General features: G+C 45.7%; 1 protein-coding gene across 2 annotated transcripts in view; it reads right to left on the bottom strand.

Annotated features, from left to right (window-relative positions):
- Positions 1–16567, bottom strand: part of B3GLCT (beta 3-glucosyltransferase) — a 101365-nt gene that overhangs the window by 75012 nt on the left and 9786 nt on the right. The window contains exons 2-3 of one of the 2 annotated variants that reach the window (XM_059042191.2): positions 12094–12143; positions 6406–6445 (exon numbers count right to left, since the gene is read on the bottom strand). In XM_059042191.2, the coding sequence (XP_058898174.1) occupies positions 6406–6445; positions 12094–12143 (90 nt within the window). Of the gene's footprint in view, positions 1–6405; positions 6446–7189; positions 7286–12093; positions 12144–16567 lie in introns of those variants that run through there. The other variant, XM_067016797.1, reaches the window with a different exon arrangement.

Raw genomic sequence — 16567 nt, 5'->3', positions numbered from 1 at the left:
CATTCTTTCTTTGTAGGAGTTTATATAAATATGAACCTTCCACATACCCATCTCTGTTTTAAACCAGCTTCTTGGCTCTATAAATCAGACACACAGATAAGGCTCAAACGGGTATCTTCAACTGAAATGTAACCATCGATCCACTACATCTGAAACATTAACGTAACTGACTTATCAAAACGAAAAAGATGTGGCACGCAGGCCTCTCCCTGTTGCGGCCTCTCCCGTCGCGGAGCACAGGCTCCGGACGCGCAGGCGCAGCGGCCACGGCTCACGGGCCCAGCCGCTCCGCGGCACGTGGGATCCTCCCGGACCGGGGCACGAACCCGCGTCCCCTACATCGGCAGGCGGACTCTCAACCACTGCGCCACCAGGGAAGGGAAGCCCTTTTATTTCTTAATCCGAGTGGTAGATACACGATGTTACTCTTTGTAGCTTCCTGTATGTTCAAAATCATTCATAATAACTTTTTTTAAAAGAGCAGCTCAGACTTCCCTGATGGCGCAGTGGTTAAGAATCCACCTGCCGATGCAGGGGACACGGGTTCGAGCCCCGGTCCGGGAAGATCCCACGTGCCGCGGAGCAACTAAGCTCGTGCGCCACAACTACTCAAGCCTGCGCACCTACAGCCCGGGCACCACAGCGAAGAGTAGCCCCCGCTCGCCACAACTAGAGAAAGCCCGCACGCAGCCATGAAGACCCGACGCAGCCAAAAAATAAATTAAATAAATAAGTAAAAAACATTTTTTTAAGTTAAAAAAAAAAAAAGAGCAGCTCCATCTGTCCAAAGGTTAACCCTGCAGGAATCAGCTCCCACCACCTCCTCTACCAGATCAGCAAAGTTCCCACTGCTGGCACAGAAGCGGCTCTTTGGTGTGGGGAAGAGGCTTGGGGAGAAGAAAAAAAGCGAATTCTTCCCCCTTTCGTATCTGGGTCCTGTGCTGTTTCCTCTGCTCCTGAGAGACCATCATCCCCTTCCTTTATCACGTGCTTGGATCTAGCATGCTGTGTGCACTCATTCAGCAAACATCTCCAAGCCTCTCCTAAGCACGAGGATCCGGGATACACAAAGGAGCAAGCGTGACCCCAGCACGGGAGTCTAGCTCAGAAGACGCCATCACAGCACAAGGCCGTGGGTGTCACCGCAGAGCCAAGCGGGGACCCTGGGGGCACAGAGGAGGAGAGCCAGTGCAGGGAGAGCTTCTGCGGAGGGGTGTTTCCTGAGTTTCCTCTAAAACGCAGCAGTGGGACTTCCCTGGCGGTCCAGTGGTCAAGACTCCGCGCTCCCACTGCAGGGGGCACGGGTTCAACCCCTAGTCGGGGAACTAAGATCCCACGTGCACACAGTGCGGCCAGAACAGTAAAACATTAAAATTTAAAATTAGCATAAAAAATGAAAGTGAAATAAACATTTTAAAAGTAAAAAAATAAATAAATAAAACACAGTTTTCTACAGACTCGGGCACAGAAGGTAGCAGCTCAGTGGCAGAAAGAAGAGAGTTACCACAGAGCCCACCGTCCACCTCATCTGGGTAGCAGCCCTGAGACGTGGCCAGGGAGTTTACTGGGCATTTCTGAGAAAAGGATGAAGGGAACAGTCAGAGATAAAGTTAGAGAGGAAGGCTGCGCCAGCCACATCAGATCAGGAAGGATTTATGTACCACACAGAGAGGCCGGGTCTACACATTAACAGCTTTCAAACTGGGGAAGGGCCCCAGAGCGCTCTGGGACCCCAGAGAGCAGGGCCTCCCCAGAGGATGTGATGAGGACACCAAGTCCTGGGGACAGCCAGGGACGACTCTTCCAACAGAGAGAGCAGCGAAGGTTCGGGACAGCAAATGGAGTGTTGGGCCCTGAAAGTATTACAGTTAGGGGAGGCCGCACGGTGAGGTAAGGAATGGAACGCACGTGCTGGAGTCACCTGTATGAGGCAAAAGCGGAGCGGTGTACCCAGGTCCTACAACCCTGACACGGTGAACAATGATCACATGCGGCCCCAGCCCCATTCCAGAAAAGAACCAGCATGGGACAGTTTGGTTCTTAAATTCCTGCTGTTCTTTACATCGGCGCCAAGAAATACTTCCTGACGTACGGCCTAAGCCCTTCTGGACTGCATCGCACTCTGGCCGAGTCTAGACACCCGGGCTGTCTTCTCTGCTCACGCCGTTCAACCACCTGACTCTTAAGCTCTCACCGCCCCGTCAGTGGAACCGAATAATAAGACGATGCCGCTATTTCCCCATCCCTTTGCTGATACTTCCCTACACCCACCGCAGTTTGCCTTCAGCAAACACAGTCACAAGTCAAGACAGATTGCCACTGTTTCTCTTCCAGGAATGAGTGATAAATGGGTCGTGCACTACGTGCCTGACAATCACGATGAGTGTGACAGGCGAGAAGGGAAGGCAGTCAAGGATACAGCGAGGACCCACTCGGTGTCAAAGCCGAGGGCAGCTGCAGAACTTTCAGGAAACAGGACCAGAGATGGCTACAGAGGGAGCCCTGAAGGAGGATGAACTCTTCTGTGAAGGGGAAAGCAATCAAAGGTGGGGATACACAGTTTTTGAGGCAGAAGCCCAGTGTGTCTCCCTTTGCTGACAAAGCAATAAAGCTATCCTTTTCTTTTCTTTTTTCTCTTTTTCATAAATTATTTATTTTGGGCTGTGTTGGGTCTTCGTTGCTGTGCACAGGCTGTCTCTGAAGCAGCGAGCGGGGTCTACTCTACATTGCCGTGCACAGGCTTCTCATTGTGGTGGCTTCTGTTGTGCAGTGTGGGTTCTGGGCACACAGGCTTCAGTAGCTGCGGCACACAGGCTCAGTAGTTGTGGCACACAGGCTTAGTTGCTCCACAGCATGTGGGATCTTCCGGGGCCAGGGCTCGAACCCGTGTGCCCTGCATTGGCAGGCAGATTCTTAACCACTGCGCCACCAGTCATTGCTTCAAGATGGTGGAGTAGAAGTATGTGCTCTCACTCCCTCTTGCGGGAGCACTGGCATCACAATTAACTGCTGAACAATCATCGACAGGAAGACACTGGAACTCACCAAAAAAGATACCCCACATTCAAAGACAAAGGAGAAGCCACAGTGAGATGGTGGGAGGGGAGCAATCACAATAAAATCAAATCCCGTAACCGCTGGGTGGGTGACTCACGAACTGGAGAACACTTATACCACAGAAGTCCACCCACTGGAGTGAAGGTTCTGAGCCCCACGTCAGGCTTCCCAACCTGGGGGTCCGGCAAGGGGAGGAGGAATTCCCAGAGAATCAGACTTTGAAGGCTAGCGGGATTTGATTGCAGGACTTCGACAGGACAGGGGGAAACAGAGACTCCACTCTTGGAGGGCACACACAAAGCAGTGTGCACATCGGGACTCATGAGAAGGATCAGTGACCCCACAGGAGACTGAACCAGACCTACCTGCTAGCGTTGGAGGGTCTCCTGCAGAGGCAGGGGGTGGCTGCGTCTCACCGTGAGGACAAGGACACTGGCAGCAGTTCTGGGAAGTACTCCTTGGCGTGAGCCCTCCCAGAGTCCACCATTACCCCACCAAAGAGCCCGGGTAGGCTCCAGTGTTGGGTCCCCTCAGGCCAAACAACCAACAGGGAGGGAACCCAGCCCCACCCATCAGCAGACAAGCAGATTAAAGTTTTTCTGAGCTCTGCCCACCAGAGCAACAGCCAGCTCTACCCACCACCAGTCCCTCCCATCAGGAAGCCTGCACAAGGCTCTCAGATAGCCTCATCCACCAGAGGGAAGGCAGCAGAAGCAAGAAGAGCTAAAATCCTGCCTCCTGTGGAACAAAAACCACATTCACAGAAAGACAGACAAGATGAAAAGGCAGAGGGCTATGTACCAGATGAAGGAACAAGATAAAACCCCAGAAAAACAACTAAATGAAGTGGATATAGGCAACCTTCCAGAAAAAGAATTCGGAATAATGATAGTGAAGATGATCCAGGACCTCAGGAAAAGAACGGAGGCAAAGATCGAGAAGATGCAAGAAATGTTTAACAACGACCTAAAAGAATTAAAGAATGAACAAACAGAGATGAAAAATACAATAACTGAAATGAAAACTACACTAGAAGGAATCAATAACAGAATAACTGAGGCAGAAGAACGGATAAGTGACCTGGAAGACAGAATGGTGGAACTCACTGCTGCGGAACAGAATAAAGAAAAAAGAATGAAAAGAAATGAAGACAGCCTAAGAGATCTCTGGGACAACATTAAATGCAACAACATTCGCATTATAGGAGTCACAGAAGGAGAGGAGGGAGAGAAAGGACCCAAGAAAATACTTGAAGAGATTATAGTTGAAAACTTCCCTAACATGGGAAAGGAAATAGCCACCCAAGTCCAGGAAGTGAAGAGAGTCCCAGGCAGGATAAACCCAAGGAGAAACACGCCAAGACACATAGTAATCAAATTGGCAAAAATTAAAGACAAAGAAAAATTATTGAAAGCAGCAAGGGCAAAATGACAAATAACATACAAGGGAACTCCTGTAAGGTTAACAGCTGATTTCTCAGCAGAAACTCTACAAGCCAGAAGGGAGTGGCATGATATACTTAAAGTGATGAAAGGGAAGAACCTACAGCCAAGATTACTCTACCCAGCAAGGATCTCATTCAGACTCGATGGAGAAATCAAAAGCTTTACAGACAAGCAAAAGCTAAGAGAATTCAGCACCACCAAACCAGCTCTACAACAAATGCTAAAGGAACTTCTCTAAGTGGGAAACACAAGAGAAGAAAAGGACCGACAAAAACAAACCCAAAACAATTACGAAAATGGTAATAGGAACATACATATCGATAATTAAATTAAACGTGAATGGATTAAATGCTCCAACCAAAAGACACAGGCTCGCTGAATGGATACAAAAACAGGACCCAGATACATGCTGTCTATAAGAGACCCACTTCAGACCTAGGGACACATACAGACTGAAAGTGAGGGGATGGAAAAAGATATTCCATGCAAATGGAAATCAAAAGAAAGCTGGAGTAGCTATACTCATAATGGATAAAATAGACTTTAAAATAAAGAATGTTACAAGAGACAAGGAAGGACGCTATGCAATGATCAAGGGATCAATCCAAGAAGAAGATATAACAATTATAAATATATGTACACCCAACATAGGAGCACCTCAATACATACAGCAACTGCTAACAGCTCTAAAAGAGTAAATCGACAGTAACACAGTAATAGTGGGGGACTTTAACACCTCACTTACACCAATGGACAGATCATCCAGACAGAAAAATAAGGAAACACAAGCTTTAAATGACACAACAGACCAGAGAGATTTAATTGATATTTATAGGACATTCCATCCAAAAACAGATTACACTTTCTTCTCAGGGCGCAGAGAACATTCTCTAGGATAGATCACATCTTGGGTCACAAATCAAGCCTCAGTAAATTTAAGAAAATTGAAATCATATCAAGCATCTTTTCTGACCGCAACACTATGAGATCAGAAATCAATTACAAGGAAAAAAAATGTAAAAAAGACAAACACATGGAGGCTAAACAACACGTTACTAAATAACCAAGAGGTCACTGAAGAAATCAAAGAGGAAACCAGAACATACTTAGAGACAAATGACAATGAAAAACATGACGATCCAAAATCTATGGGATGCAGCAAAAGCAGTTCTAAGAGGGATGTTTATAGCTATACAAGCCTACCTCCAAAAACAAGAAAAATCTCAAATAAACAACCTAACCTTACACCTAAAGGAACTAGAGAAAGAAGAACAAACAAAACCCACAGTTAGTAGAAGGAAAGAAATCATAAAGATCAGAGCAGAAATAAATGAAACAGAAACAAAGAAAACAACAGCAAAGATCAATAAAACTAAAAGCTGGTTCTTTGAGAAGACAAACAAAATTGATAAACCATTAACCAGACTCATCAAGAGAAAGAGGGAGAGGACAACTATCAATAAAATTAGAAATGAAAACGGAGAAGTTAACAACTGACCCTGCAGAAATACAAAGCATCCTAAGCGACTACTACAAGCAACTCTATGCCAATAAAATGGACAACCTGGAAGAAACGGACAAATTCTTAGAAAGGTATAACCTTCCAGGACTGAACCAGGAAGAAACAGAAAATATAAACACGGGAATCTGTCCTCATTGGCAACTCAGTAGCCGAGGGAGTTAAATCCAACATATTAGCTGTTACTTCCAGTATGTCAATCTGCAAAGTGTTCTCCCTGTGTCTTCACGAGGGTAAACACCGGGCTGAACCAAAGACGGACTATTTGGACAATATTTATCCCATAAATAAAATCAGAAAGGAAAATTCACTTCACTGAAATATAATTTACAAGAAAGACACCCGGGTACATACTCTTAAGTTAAAAAAGAAATCATTACTCACCTATGTCATTTTTCTCTGATATACCACTTTTCTCCAAATTCTGTATTTTAAATAAAAGAGAAAAAGATAAATCTCGTCATTTAACACAACTAGCAATACACCAAATAAATATGTATGGTACATATTAACACTTGGGGGTAGACACTGAAAATGAGGGCTTGGAAATGCTTCCCTAAAGAAAGAGACCAAAATCAAGGGCGGGGAGGGGAAGCAGCAACAACGGATCAATACTTCTGCATCACAGCAGAAGATTCCTATGGGGCCGTTCCTCTCTTATGTGATCCTGAGCAAGTCACTGAATTGAGGTGAGGCTTGCTCTTCCCGAGCAAGATAGTTCACAATGCTCTTGGGAGGGTTGATTTTAAAAACTTGTAAATGCTAAGCATTACAAACATATCAGAGATAGTACCGATTCTAGTTGTGTGTTCCTCAGGTAAAAGAGCTCTACTAATTATCGTATTTAACATTTTGGGGGCTCAGACGTATTGCCGTCAAGAATGACACCACCAGGACTTCCCTGGTGGTCCAGTAGTTAAGAATCCTCCTTTCAATGCAGGGGACATGGGTTCGATCCTTGGTCGGGGAACTAAGATCCCACATGCCACGGGGCGGCTAAGCCTGCGCACCTCCACTACTGAGCCCGTGCGCCACAACTAGAGAACCCCAGGTGCCGCAACGAAGATGCAGCGCAGCCAGAAAATAAATAAATAAATACTGTGCTTGCGTGGTATATCTAAAAAACAAAAAAAAGAAAAAAGAATGACACCACCGTGTTCTCTCCTACCTGACAAGCAGCCCCGAGGGCCTGAGTAGGACCGCGGAGGGGGTCAGCCTCGGGCTCATGAGATTTCATGAGCACAGAAGGGACGTCTCAGAGCTGCAGAGCTTCAGACGCAGAAATCTGGACGTGGGCACGTGAGCACAGAAGTACCTGATCCTGATCATGAGTAAACCAGGGGAGGAGCTCTTCAAAGACTTTTCTGACAGAGCACTAAGTGTCAGCAGCTAAATCTGCCACCTTCATTGTCTCCTCTGGCAGAAGGAATTTTCTCTCTAACTGCCCCTTTCCATTTGCAACTGCTACTTGCCATAATTATGACAAATGATGGTGGCAAATACCCCTCCATTTTCTTCACAGACTGCAACAACAAAAAATGCAGTTGTGAGCCTTTACCAACAAAACTGGAACAGCTTAAAAGCCAAGATACTGCCACAGAGACGTGTCCTCTTAGGATGCAGGAGGGCCAGTGACAGCAAGTGGAGGAGACGGAGAGGAGCACAGGGGAGCGGCCACCTTTGGAAGCATTTTCTGGGATTATCTTTGTCTCAAGAACAGAAATACCACCGAGTTGAGAGAAACCTCAGAGTTACGTACTGATTTGCTGTACCTCGGGATCAAGTGACACTTGACCTAATCCCGATAAAACTCTTCTCCGAAGAGCCACTCAAGAAGACCGGAAAGCTCAAGCCACTTCCCTACACGTGCTGAAGCGGAGCCAGGCCATCGTCCTAGGTTAGCGCGCGTGGACTCACTGCCCCTCCGGCCAGGAGCATGGCCTGTGCTCGGGGAGGGAACCCTCGGCTTCCCCTTGGGCCAGGCTGCCTTCTCCCTGCCAGGCCACAGCTTTGGCTGCCAGACGAGCATAACGGAGAATTGGAGATTTTAGATTTAACATTAGCACTGGAATGGATGAAGAAAATGTGGTCCCTCCATGCAACGGCCTGAGAAAGGAAGGGAATTCTGACACCTGCTAGGATATGGATGGACATCATGGACATTATGCTAAATAAGGACATTATGCTAAGTGAAATAGGACAGTTATAAAAAGACAGAGACTGTATGACTCCACTTACATGATGTACCTAGGACCACTGAATGCACAGATGGAAAGTAGGGTGGTGGGGGGCTGGGGGAGGGGGATGGAGAATTGTGGCTTACCGGGTGCAGAGGTTCAGTTTTGCAGGATGAAAAGAGTTCTGGAGACTGGTTGTGCAACAGTATGTATATGGCTCAACACTACTGAACTGTACACTTAAAAATGGTCAAAATGGTAAATTTTATGTTATGTGTATTTTACCACAATTTTTTAAAAAAATCGCACGGGAGATGATCCAATCCAACACTCCCCCTTTGCAAGGAAGGGAGGCTCAGAAAAATACAGGATTTGCCCAACGTCCAACAGCCATTCCAGCCACAGAGCCAGGATTAAAATCCAGGTCTCCGTCTCCTTTCCAGCGTTCCTTCCTTACACCCACCGATAATGCATGCCCAGTCCTCCTCCAGAGGCGTTCTTCAGAAAATATGTGTCATCAGATGGAAATATACTCTGAGAGTACGCTAAGAGTATTACCTACAGCAAAAGTCACCTTCATCCAGAAGTAGAACACAAAAAAATATCCTGAACTCAGTGATTCCAGACTAAATAAGCTGGAACAGGAATTGGACTTTCTACCAGATGCCTTGGTAAAACCAAAGAAAATCAACCAAACTTCCACAGCTTTCTATTTCTACCAGATGCCTTGGTAAAACCAAAGAAAATCAACCAAACTTCCACAGCTTTCTATTTGTTATTAAGCACTGCAGCTCCGACTGCCTGACACAATAGCTAGGACATGATTAGCCTTTCAAATGGCTCAATTTGTAAACTGTAAAAATAAAATATCCAAGAAATACTTGAATTAGGTGAACTGAAACAGGACCAGAATGGTCTTCCGTAATTTCCCATTTGAGAAAGAAAATTAGACTAAATGAACGAATTGACAGAACATTTAAAATTCTGTCTCCAGCTTCCCTCGTGAAAAGGCTTAGTTCTTCCTAAGAAGAAACACATGGTTTGTTTTATTATCTCTGCTGCCGCATATTTCTGACACTGGTGATCAATACCCATCAAAATGTGCTCACTGTCAAAGTTTTCTAAGTCAACGGAATTGCTGCTCAGACAGGAAAGACATTTGCTACCAGGACATCTACCCCCTAGACAGCGCCTACCCTAGCCAGGAAAAGACAAATCCAACTCACCCTTCCGTGCAGGTTTTATTTTTAAGGCACAATAGATTTCAACACTTGCAATCCATATATGTGATGCTTAGTTTATAAATCCTTCATTAAAAGAAGATAAAACAACCTCAACGAATTTGTTATGAAATCTTTTAAGAACAAAGAGACGTAAACTGGCATCTTCTACACGGTTGCAAACAATCACCACCCGCTAGATCTCGAATAAAATGAATGAATCAGATGTGGTCATTACACTCAGTTGTAAGCTGGGCCCGTGCTCTAATTCTGCCTCCACCATTGCACCGGTTCAGGGCTCGGTTTCACTGAAATAGGAATCACAAGACCTACTTGCTAGGGTTGTTGTGAGGGTTTCGTTAGATGACGTAATGTCTGCCCAAAGCAAATGCTCAGTAATTATTAACTCCCACTCTTTTTATCATCCTCATCACCCGCTTCATATGAAGTCAGCAACCGCCATAAAAGAAATTTAACTGATAAAAGCAGGAAGGTCTATGGTTCCTCTGTTACTTTGATCTGTTGCATGAGACATCTCTTGCTGTTACAGCAGGTCAACATTTCAACAGGGGCCAGCACTGCTCTACGTGGTGGACACACACGGACACACGCACCCACTTCATCTCCAAAACAGCTTTTTGAGGGCAGTCCTGTTACCCCGTCTTACAGACGAGGAGGATGAGCAGTGACGTTTGGAGAGTCCCACGGGGGTCCAGCGTTGTAGAAGGGCCGAGAACCACAGTAGTTTGGCTCCAGAGCCCGGCTCTAGGCCTACGCCCCACAGGGTCCAGGATCAGAAGCCAGCACAGAACGTAAGGCCGGGCAAAACCGCAACTGGAAGACAGTGTGGTGGCTTGGCTGAGGGAGCAGCCTGAGCCCGAACCCGGGAGGGCGGGCTCCACGGAAAGCTGGGGTGGCTCAGAATCTGAGAGAGCCAGGGGCCAGAGGTCAAGCTCCAGGCAGGATGACAGGGGACCGGCAGCCTCGGGTTTCTGGTATGAAGCCACCAGATGCCAACCAGCGCATGTGATCGGTCTGGGGAAGGACCCCAGCCCTGAGCAGGGCTGGCCTAGTTCTAGGGAACCAGAGCCCCTGGCCAAAGCAAGCAGTGCAGTGAGCAGGACGGAAGGCGGCCTTCTGGGCAGCGGTGTCAGATCCCGATCACTTCTGCTAAGAGGGATAAACTAATGATAAGCCCGGATTAATGCGGTTATTGGAAAGAGCCTTAACTCCTATCTCAGGTTCATCTACAGACGACCTTGGACAAATCGATTCCCCTCCATCTCCCAGCCTTGGGTATGGGCTACAGTAGACATTTTATCACTGCCGCCTCATGGGATTAATGGCTTTTCGGCTCTGCGGCCTAAGCACAGATGGGGTTAATGGCATTTTTCAAGGGCTTTAATACTTTTGCATGAAAGATGATACTAAGATATAGGACTCGCCTTATCTCCATCTCTATTTATATATGTATTTAAGGCCAAATATATATATATTTCCTCTTTTGAAAAGATTAGTAAAAACCTCCATTTGAAAGAATGGGCTATAATTTCTAAATTTATTACACAAAATTTTAATTCCCTATTAATAACCCTTAAATTTATTATAAATGAGCCTCATTATTGCCAAACACACACGTGACAAGGTAGTACAAAACTGCAGTGTGAAAAATTCAAGGAGCCTGAAAATTGGATTCTGACTTCACCTTTTAACAGTCATGTGACCTCGATCAAATCACTCAACTTCTCCAAGGGTAAATTTTCTCTGCTCTCCATGGGAATGTCTGCTTTACTTACAAATAACATTCACTGAGAAAATCAAATTAAATGAAATGTCTGAAAATGCTTTATTAATCACAAAGAATCTTAAAACCGTAAGGAATTATTATTCGCATTTAGGGATCCCATGGTATAGTTAGAACAATCATACTCTGTTGGTAAAAGAAACATTCTATTTTAAAAATGCTTTTATGCTAAATTGTGAGGTAAAAAAAAAAAGAGAGTCAACTGAGCCTTAATTAATGTGACAAAAACAACTCATATTTTAAAAATATTCTGCTTCTCGTATGCCAAACTGATCTAACGCAACCCCAAATGGTAAAATTTAGATGCAGTTCTTGAATGCGACCAATGATGGCAAAGGAGCAGCTCTGAGATTCGGAAAAGTGCTATATCCCCTCTCCGTGGGTCCCCCGTCTCTTGGTTTCGGGTTCTGACTGCACAAGGAGCTTGGCAGTCACCTTGGGGGGTCTCTTGACCAGTCCCCAGGATGCCCTCTCAGACGGTGCCACCTTCAAGGTAAGGGACACTCAGGCTCTTGTGACCCTGACGCAGCATAATCCTTTCACAGGCTGGGAAAATTAAGGCCAAGGTTAGGACACAGTAAGACTGGAGAAAACTACAGTATCCAAGCAAGACTTCTAAAATGTCTAGCTTCAGAACCAAGCACCTTTTTTCTTAAAATGAAATTTAAAACCAAGTGGATCTGCCTTAACTGTAAAGGATTTTTTTTTTTTTTAAAGCGAGCCTATCTGTAAGTTGCTGCTGTGGGTTCACAAATCTATGTTAACCAACATTTCATTAATTCATTGCAAGATGAAATCATTACAGGTCCCATTAAAGAAAATACAGACAAATCTCAGAAAGGAGGAATAGATTTGACTTTACAATTAGTACCTTAGACTGTTTGACCTCCTTCTTCACATCTTTAGAAACCAAAGCAAAAGCTGGAAAAAAAGAGAAACATTTTTACATTCAAATCAGCAATAAGGACTCATTCTCATATTCAACGGTTTTACTTCAAATGGGGAAAACAATCATAGCGTAACATGATGAATTTTGCTCATTTTTAAAAGCACCTGCCTGCAACTGCTGCAGACTAGTACCGCAGGCTGCCTTTCTCCAGGCTGAAGATTATCCATCCGTGTGAAGGCAACATGCTTAGGTTACCAGCTGAGGAAATACTATATCAAAGGAGTTAGGACCTGAGTATACCATTCGTGTCTGTAGCTATGAACCACGAGATAGATGCATACGGAATACAACTTCTTAGAAACCTGGATTCTGGTGCCTTCTGAAGCAAGGGGGAATTGCTGAGACTCGAGCAGGAAGAAGTACAAATTCCTACTCTCACATCCATGCCAGAGCCTGGCGGGCCGCAGAGCTAAATCTGGGGCAAGCTTTCCATCTCAGTGGTCTCGGGTCAGCAGCGCGCTGCAGATACCGCTGCAGGCACGCAAGGGCAGCGTTACCAGAACCCTGCTGAAGCCATGGGGCCAGGGGAGCGAGAGGAATTAGAATCCTTCCCCATTTAGGATGATTTAATGTTTTGAGTCAGAGCGTGTAAACAGACAAAGGTATCCCTAGAGACACATCCAGGCTCCACATTAAAAATAATAATAATAGTAACCTGACAGTAACGTGTGGAAAATAGAAAGCAAAATGATAAACCGGGGCTTCCCTGGTGGCGCAGTGGTTGAGAGTCCGCCTGCCGATGCAGGGGACACGGGTTCGTGCCCCGGTCCGGGAAGATCCCACGTGCCGCGGAGCGGCTGGGCCCGTGAGCCGTGGCCGCTGCGCCTGCGCGTCCGGAGCCTGTGCTCCGCAACGGGAGGGTCCACAGCAGTGAGAGGCCCGTGTATCGCCAAAAAAAAAAAAAAAAAAGATAAACCGAACAGTCAGGAAGGTTAAAAAGAGTAACAAAGAATAATGCCTTAATTTTACAGGGCACTTCTGAAAAGCAAAGAGGAAAGCATTTCGTAGAGTTTGCTTTCTCCAATTAGCGTTCCCAGGAGAAAAACGAGCAATGCCGCGGAGCAAGAAGGTACTGAAGGGCTGGCCAGGCAATTCCAAGGAGCAGTAATGCAGTGCAAGGACCATGGGGGTTGGGGGGGGGGGAGTCCCTGAGTAGCAGGAGGTCCTACTCAGAAGCAGGAGACAACGCCACCCATCCCGATACCTGTGACCCCTCCCACCCTATCCCCAGACATCCACTACCTCAAATTCTCTCTCAACTAACATGTGCTCAAAGGAAATCATCTAACACATATTCACGCTAAGAAGCAAACGACTAACGTAGCTGAATCATTCCCACCTGCAGGATGACATTTCGGAAGGCAGGGTGAGATCCAAATGAACCTCTCTGTGGGGACTGAGACGCCCGCCGGTGCTGTCTGTGGCTCGCAAGAGTAAAAGCCCACCACGGCCCCCGCCCTTCCCTCTGCTTTATTCTCCTCCAGAGCTCTTACCCCCACTGACATAACATATACTTATTTGTTTACTGCTTGTCTTATATATTAGTTTAATGTAAGCCCCATGAGGGCAGGAATATGGGGTTTTTTTCCTTAGGAAGGTGGGTTTATGTACTGTTTGCCCCTAGAACACAGCCAGCACACAAAAGGTGGTCAATAAATATTTATCTACAAGTCTTCCCAATCCGTCACTTAAGGGCTGTCTCCTCCTCACAGTGAACGTAGCCAACCCAGCAGAACAAAGGAGCTGAGTGCCCCCATTTAATTTATGTTCACTAGGGTATGCTCTGCTTTCTCACTTTTTTTTTTTTTTTTTTTTTTTTTCCTTTTTTGGCGCGCGGGCTCAGCAGTTGTGGCTCATGAACTTAGTTGCACCGCGGCATGTGGAATCTTCCCGGACCAGGGCTCGAACCCGTGTCCTCTGCACTGGCAGGCGGATTCTTAACCACTGAGCCACCAGGGAAGTCCTGCTTTCTCACTTTTTACGCACACACGCACACACATGCGCCAAGGCAAATGCAGAGCCCAAATCATTCATTAAGTTCTAAGAAGAGAGGAGAGATTTAACCTCAAACACCATTTAAATTCTGCTTCTGGGTATTTAATAATTTGGTTTTGTTTATCTCTAAACTAGCATACACATTTAAAACCCTCAAGAAGATCTCAAAAACAGAATTATTAATAAACATCATACAGGGAGGTTGCAACACATCAACACCACTCAGCATCACAGAATTCCAGAAAACAGAACACTGTAGCAACTTGCCATATATAAAAACTGAGGTCAATCTAATGTAGGACCTGAGACTCAAAAATCCATCTTCCCCAAACCCATGGATGCCTTATTCCAAACATGTACAGTCAAAGCTCTCTGGGTTAGAATTTCCTTTTTTATCAAGAAAAATAACCTTCCCAATTTAACAAGTTCAGGGACCCCTCAGCTAATAACCAGTGTTAGTCTTACCTCACTTTTTTGCCAATCCAGGTAGCTATGTGAAAAAGAAGAGTATGTCAACGCAAAAGCCCCTGCCCTTCAGAACACAGACTCTGTACTGAAGAAAAACTGTCTTTAGTTGGTGTTGGTTCTAAATACGACTAACACATAACCTTTCATAAATAAGCAACTAATATTAGTTGACAGTGTTACTGTTTAAAGTAGGAATTACAGAGAGGAGAGATGTTTCCCGGAAATCAAGTGAACTCCACAAATCCTTCTTGTCTCTATGGAATAAAGACAGCATACTTTTACTCAGGCAAGGCTGCACTGAGGGAAGCGTAAACTAGATTTTAGTTCTCTCCCAAAATACACCGGCCTAATGGTAAAATATCTTTCTAAAAAAAAGGAAACAAAACATATTTCTCCCTATCACTCTGCTGTGAAATTAAGGACTCCTTTTTCCCACGACAGAAATAAATTATACAATATTTAAAGCAATAACATAAGAAATGCCATTGCTTTCAGGCATAAGAGCATATCATAATATGGCAAGATAATAATCCCCATTACATGAATATTAAAAAAAATACTAGCTGGTTTATCTTTGCATTTCCATAATCTAAATACCAAATGCATTTTGAAGGCACAGAATATGCTACACCATTAACAAATCCAACTTTAAAATAATGAATCATTTACAGAATTCCTACCAACAAAATGCCAGCTTTTGCGGTTTGTGGAAATGAAGGAGAAATGGTGCCGACAGAGGAGGAAAGTGAGAAAAATTAGCAAGTGAGGTAAGAGAAGACCTGTCACCTTCAACAACCCTAACAGGAGCACAGAGTAGGTATCTCACACAGCGGGGGAGGGGGGCCTCCTGAGGCTCAGTGTTTGTTGTCTGGCTTCATAATTTCCAGGTTCAGTGGGGGAAAAAAATATTCTTGAAGGCTTGGCCTTAATGCACAGTTGGAGAAATATTCCAAGGTAAATCATGCTCTCCTATGCCAAACTGCTGTTTAAAAGTAATTTTCCCTTTTCTATTTTCAACATGAATTCCTGTGAGTTGCTACAGGGAACTATATTTAAAGTGCAAACCAGGGCAGGCAACAGAAATAAGACCTTTCTCACCATAACTTTAAATGATTCAAGCCAGCTAATGTGCGTTAGCACACCTATCCCGACAGATAAATCAAATTGTGCAGCTAACCTGGGCCTAAGATTTATAGGCCAGCCTAGCCCTCGAGTGCGAGAAAACGGGAGAGGAATTAGTTGCAATGATTTAAGCAACACTAACCTACGGTCTTCTGTTCCCGGGAGGGAGGGAGAGAGCAGGACCAGCCCAGGCAGGAAGGCAACTGCGCCTCCTAACTCCTAACTGTTCCGTTCCCGTGCGGACTTATCCTCCCAAGCTCTCCCGGTAACATTTATCAGAGAAACCAAATTAAACACCAAAAATCGAAAGCAGTAAGACGTTAAATGACCCCCTCAGAGAAGAGCTGCCAGGATGAAGTGAGACGAGGCAGAAAGAGTCCAGCGAGGGCTCAGCATACACTAAAGGCTCAGGAGGTGCTGGCGGTAGCCCTGCTGGAAGAAGAAACCAACGATCGATCGACCGCCGTGGGGCCGGGTGGTCGTGGGTCCTCCACACAAGCCGGGAGGGAGGGATGTGAGCCGGGCCGGACAGGTCGGAGCTCACCACACCCCTGGGAGCCCGCGGCTGCAGCCCCCTGACTCAGGGCTCCCCCTGGTCCGTTCTTCGCTGCGACCTACTTCACCGAACAGGTTTCAGCAGCACAGCCTTGCCCCAGCGACTCGGGCTCCCTAGGGCTTCCAGGTTTAATGGCAGCTCCTCTGAAGGGGCCTGAAGCTCCAGGATGCAAGGTCTGCAGCCAATTTACTTTGTTCCAACTACCTGCTTTGAAGATAATCCCTGGCAGCAGAGGAAACAAACGCGCTTGGTCCA

This window comes from Kogia breviceps, chromosome 16 (genome assembly GCF_026419965.1).
Source record: "Kogia breviceps isolate mKogBre1 chromosome 16, mKogBre1 haplotype 1, whole genome shotgun sequence".
NCBI lineage: Eukaryota > Metazoa > Chordata > Mammalia > Artiodactyla > Physeteridae > Kogia > Kogia breviceps.
Note: the sequence above shows the minus strand (reverse complement) of the source record. Positions and strands in the feature narration are given on the sequence as shown.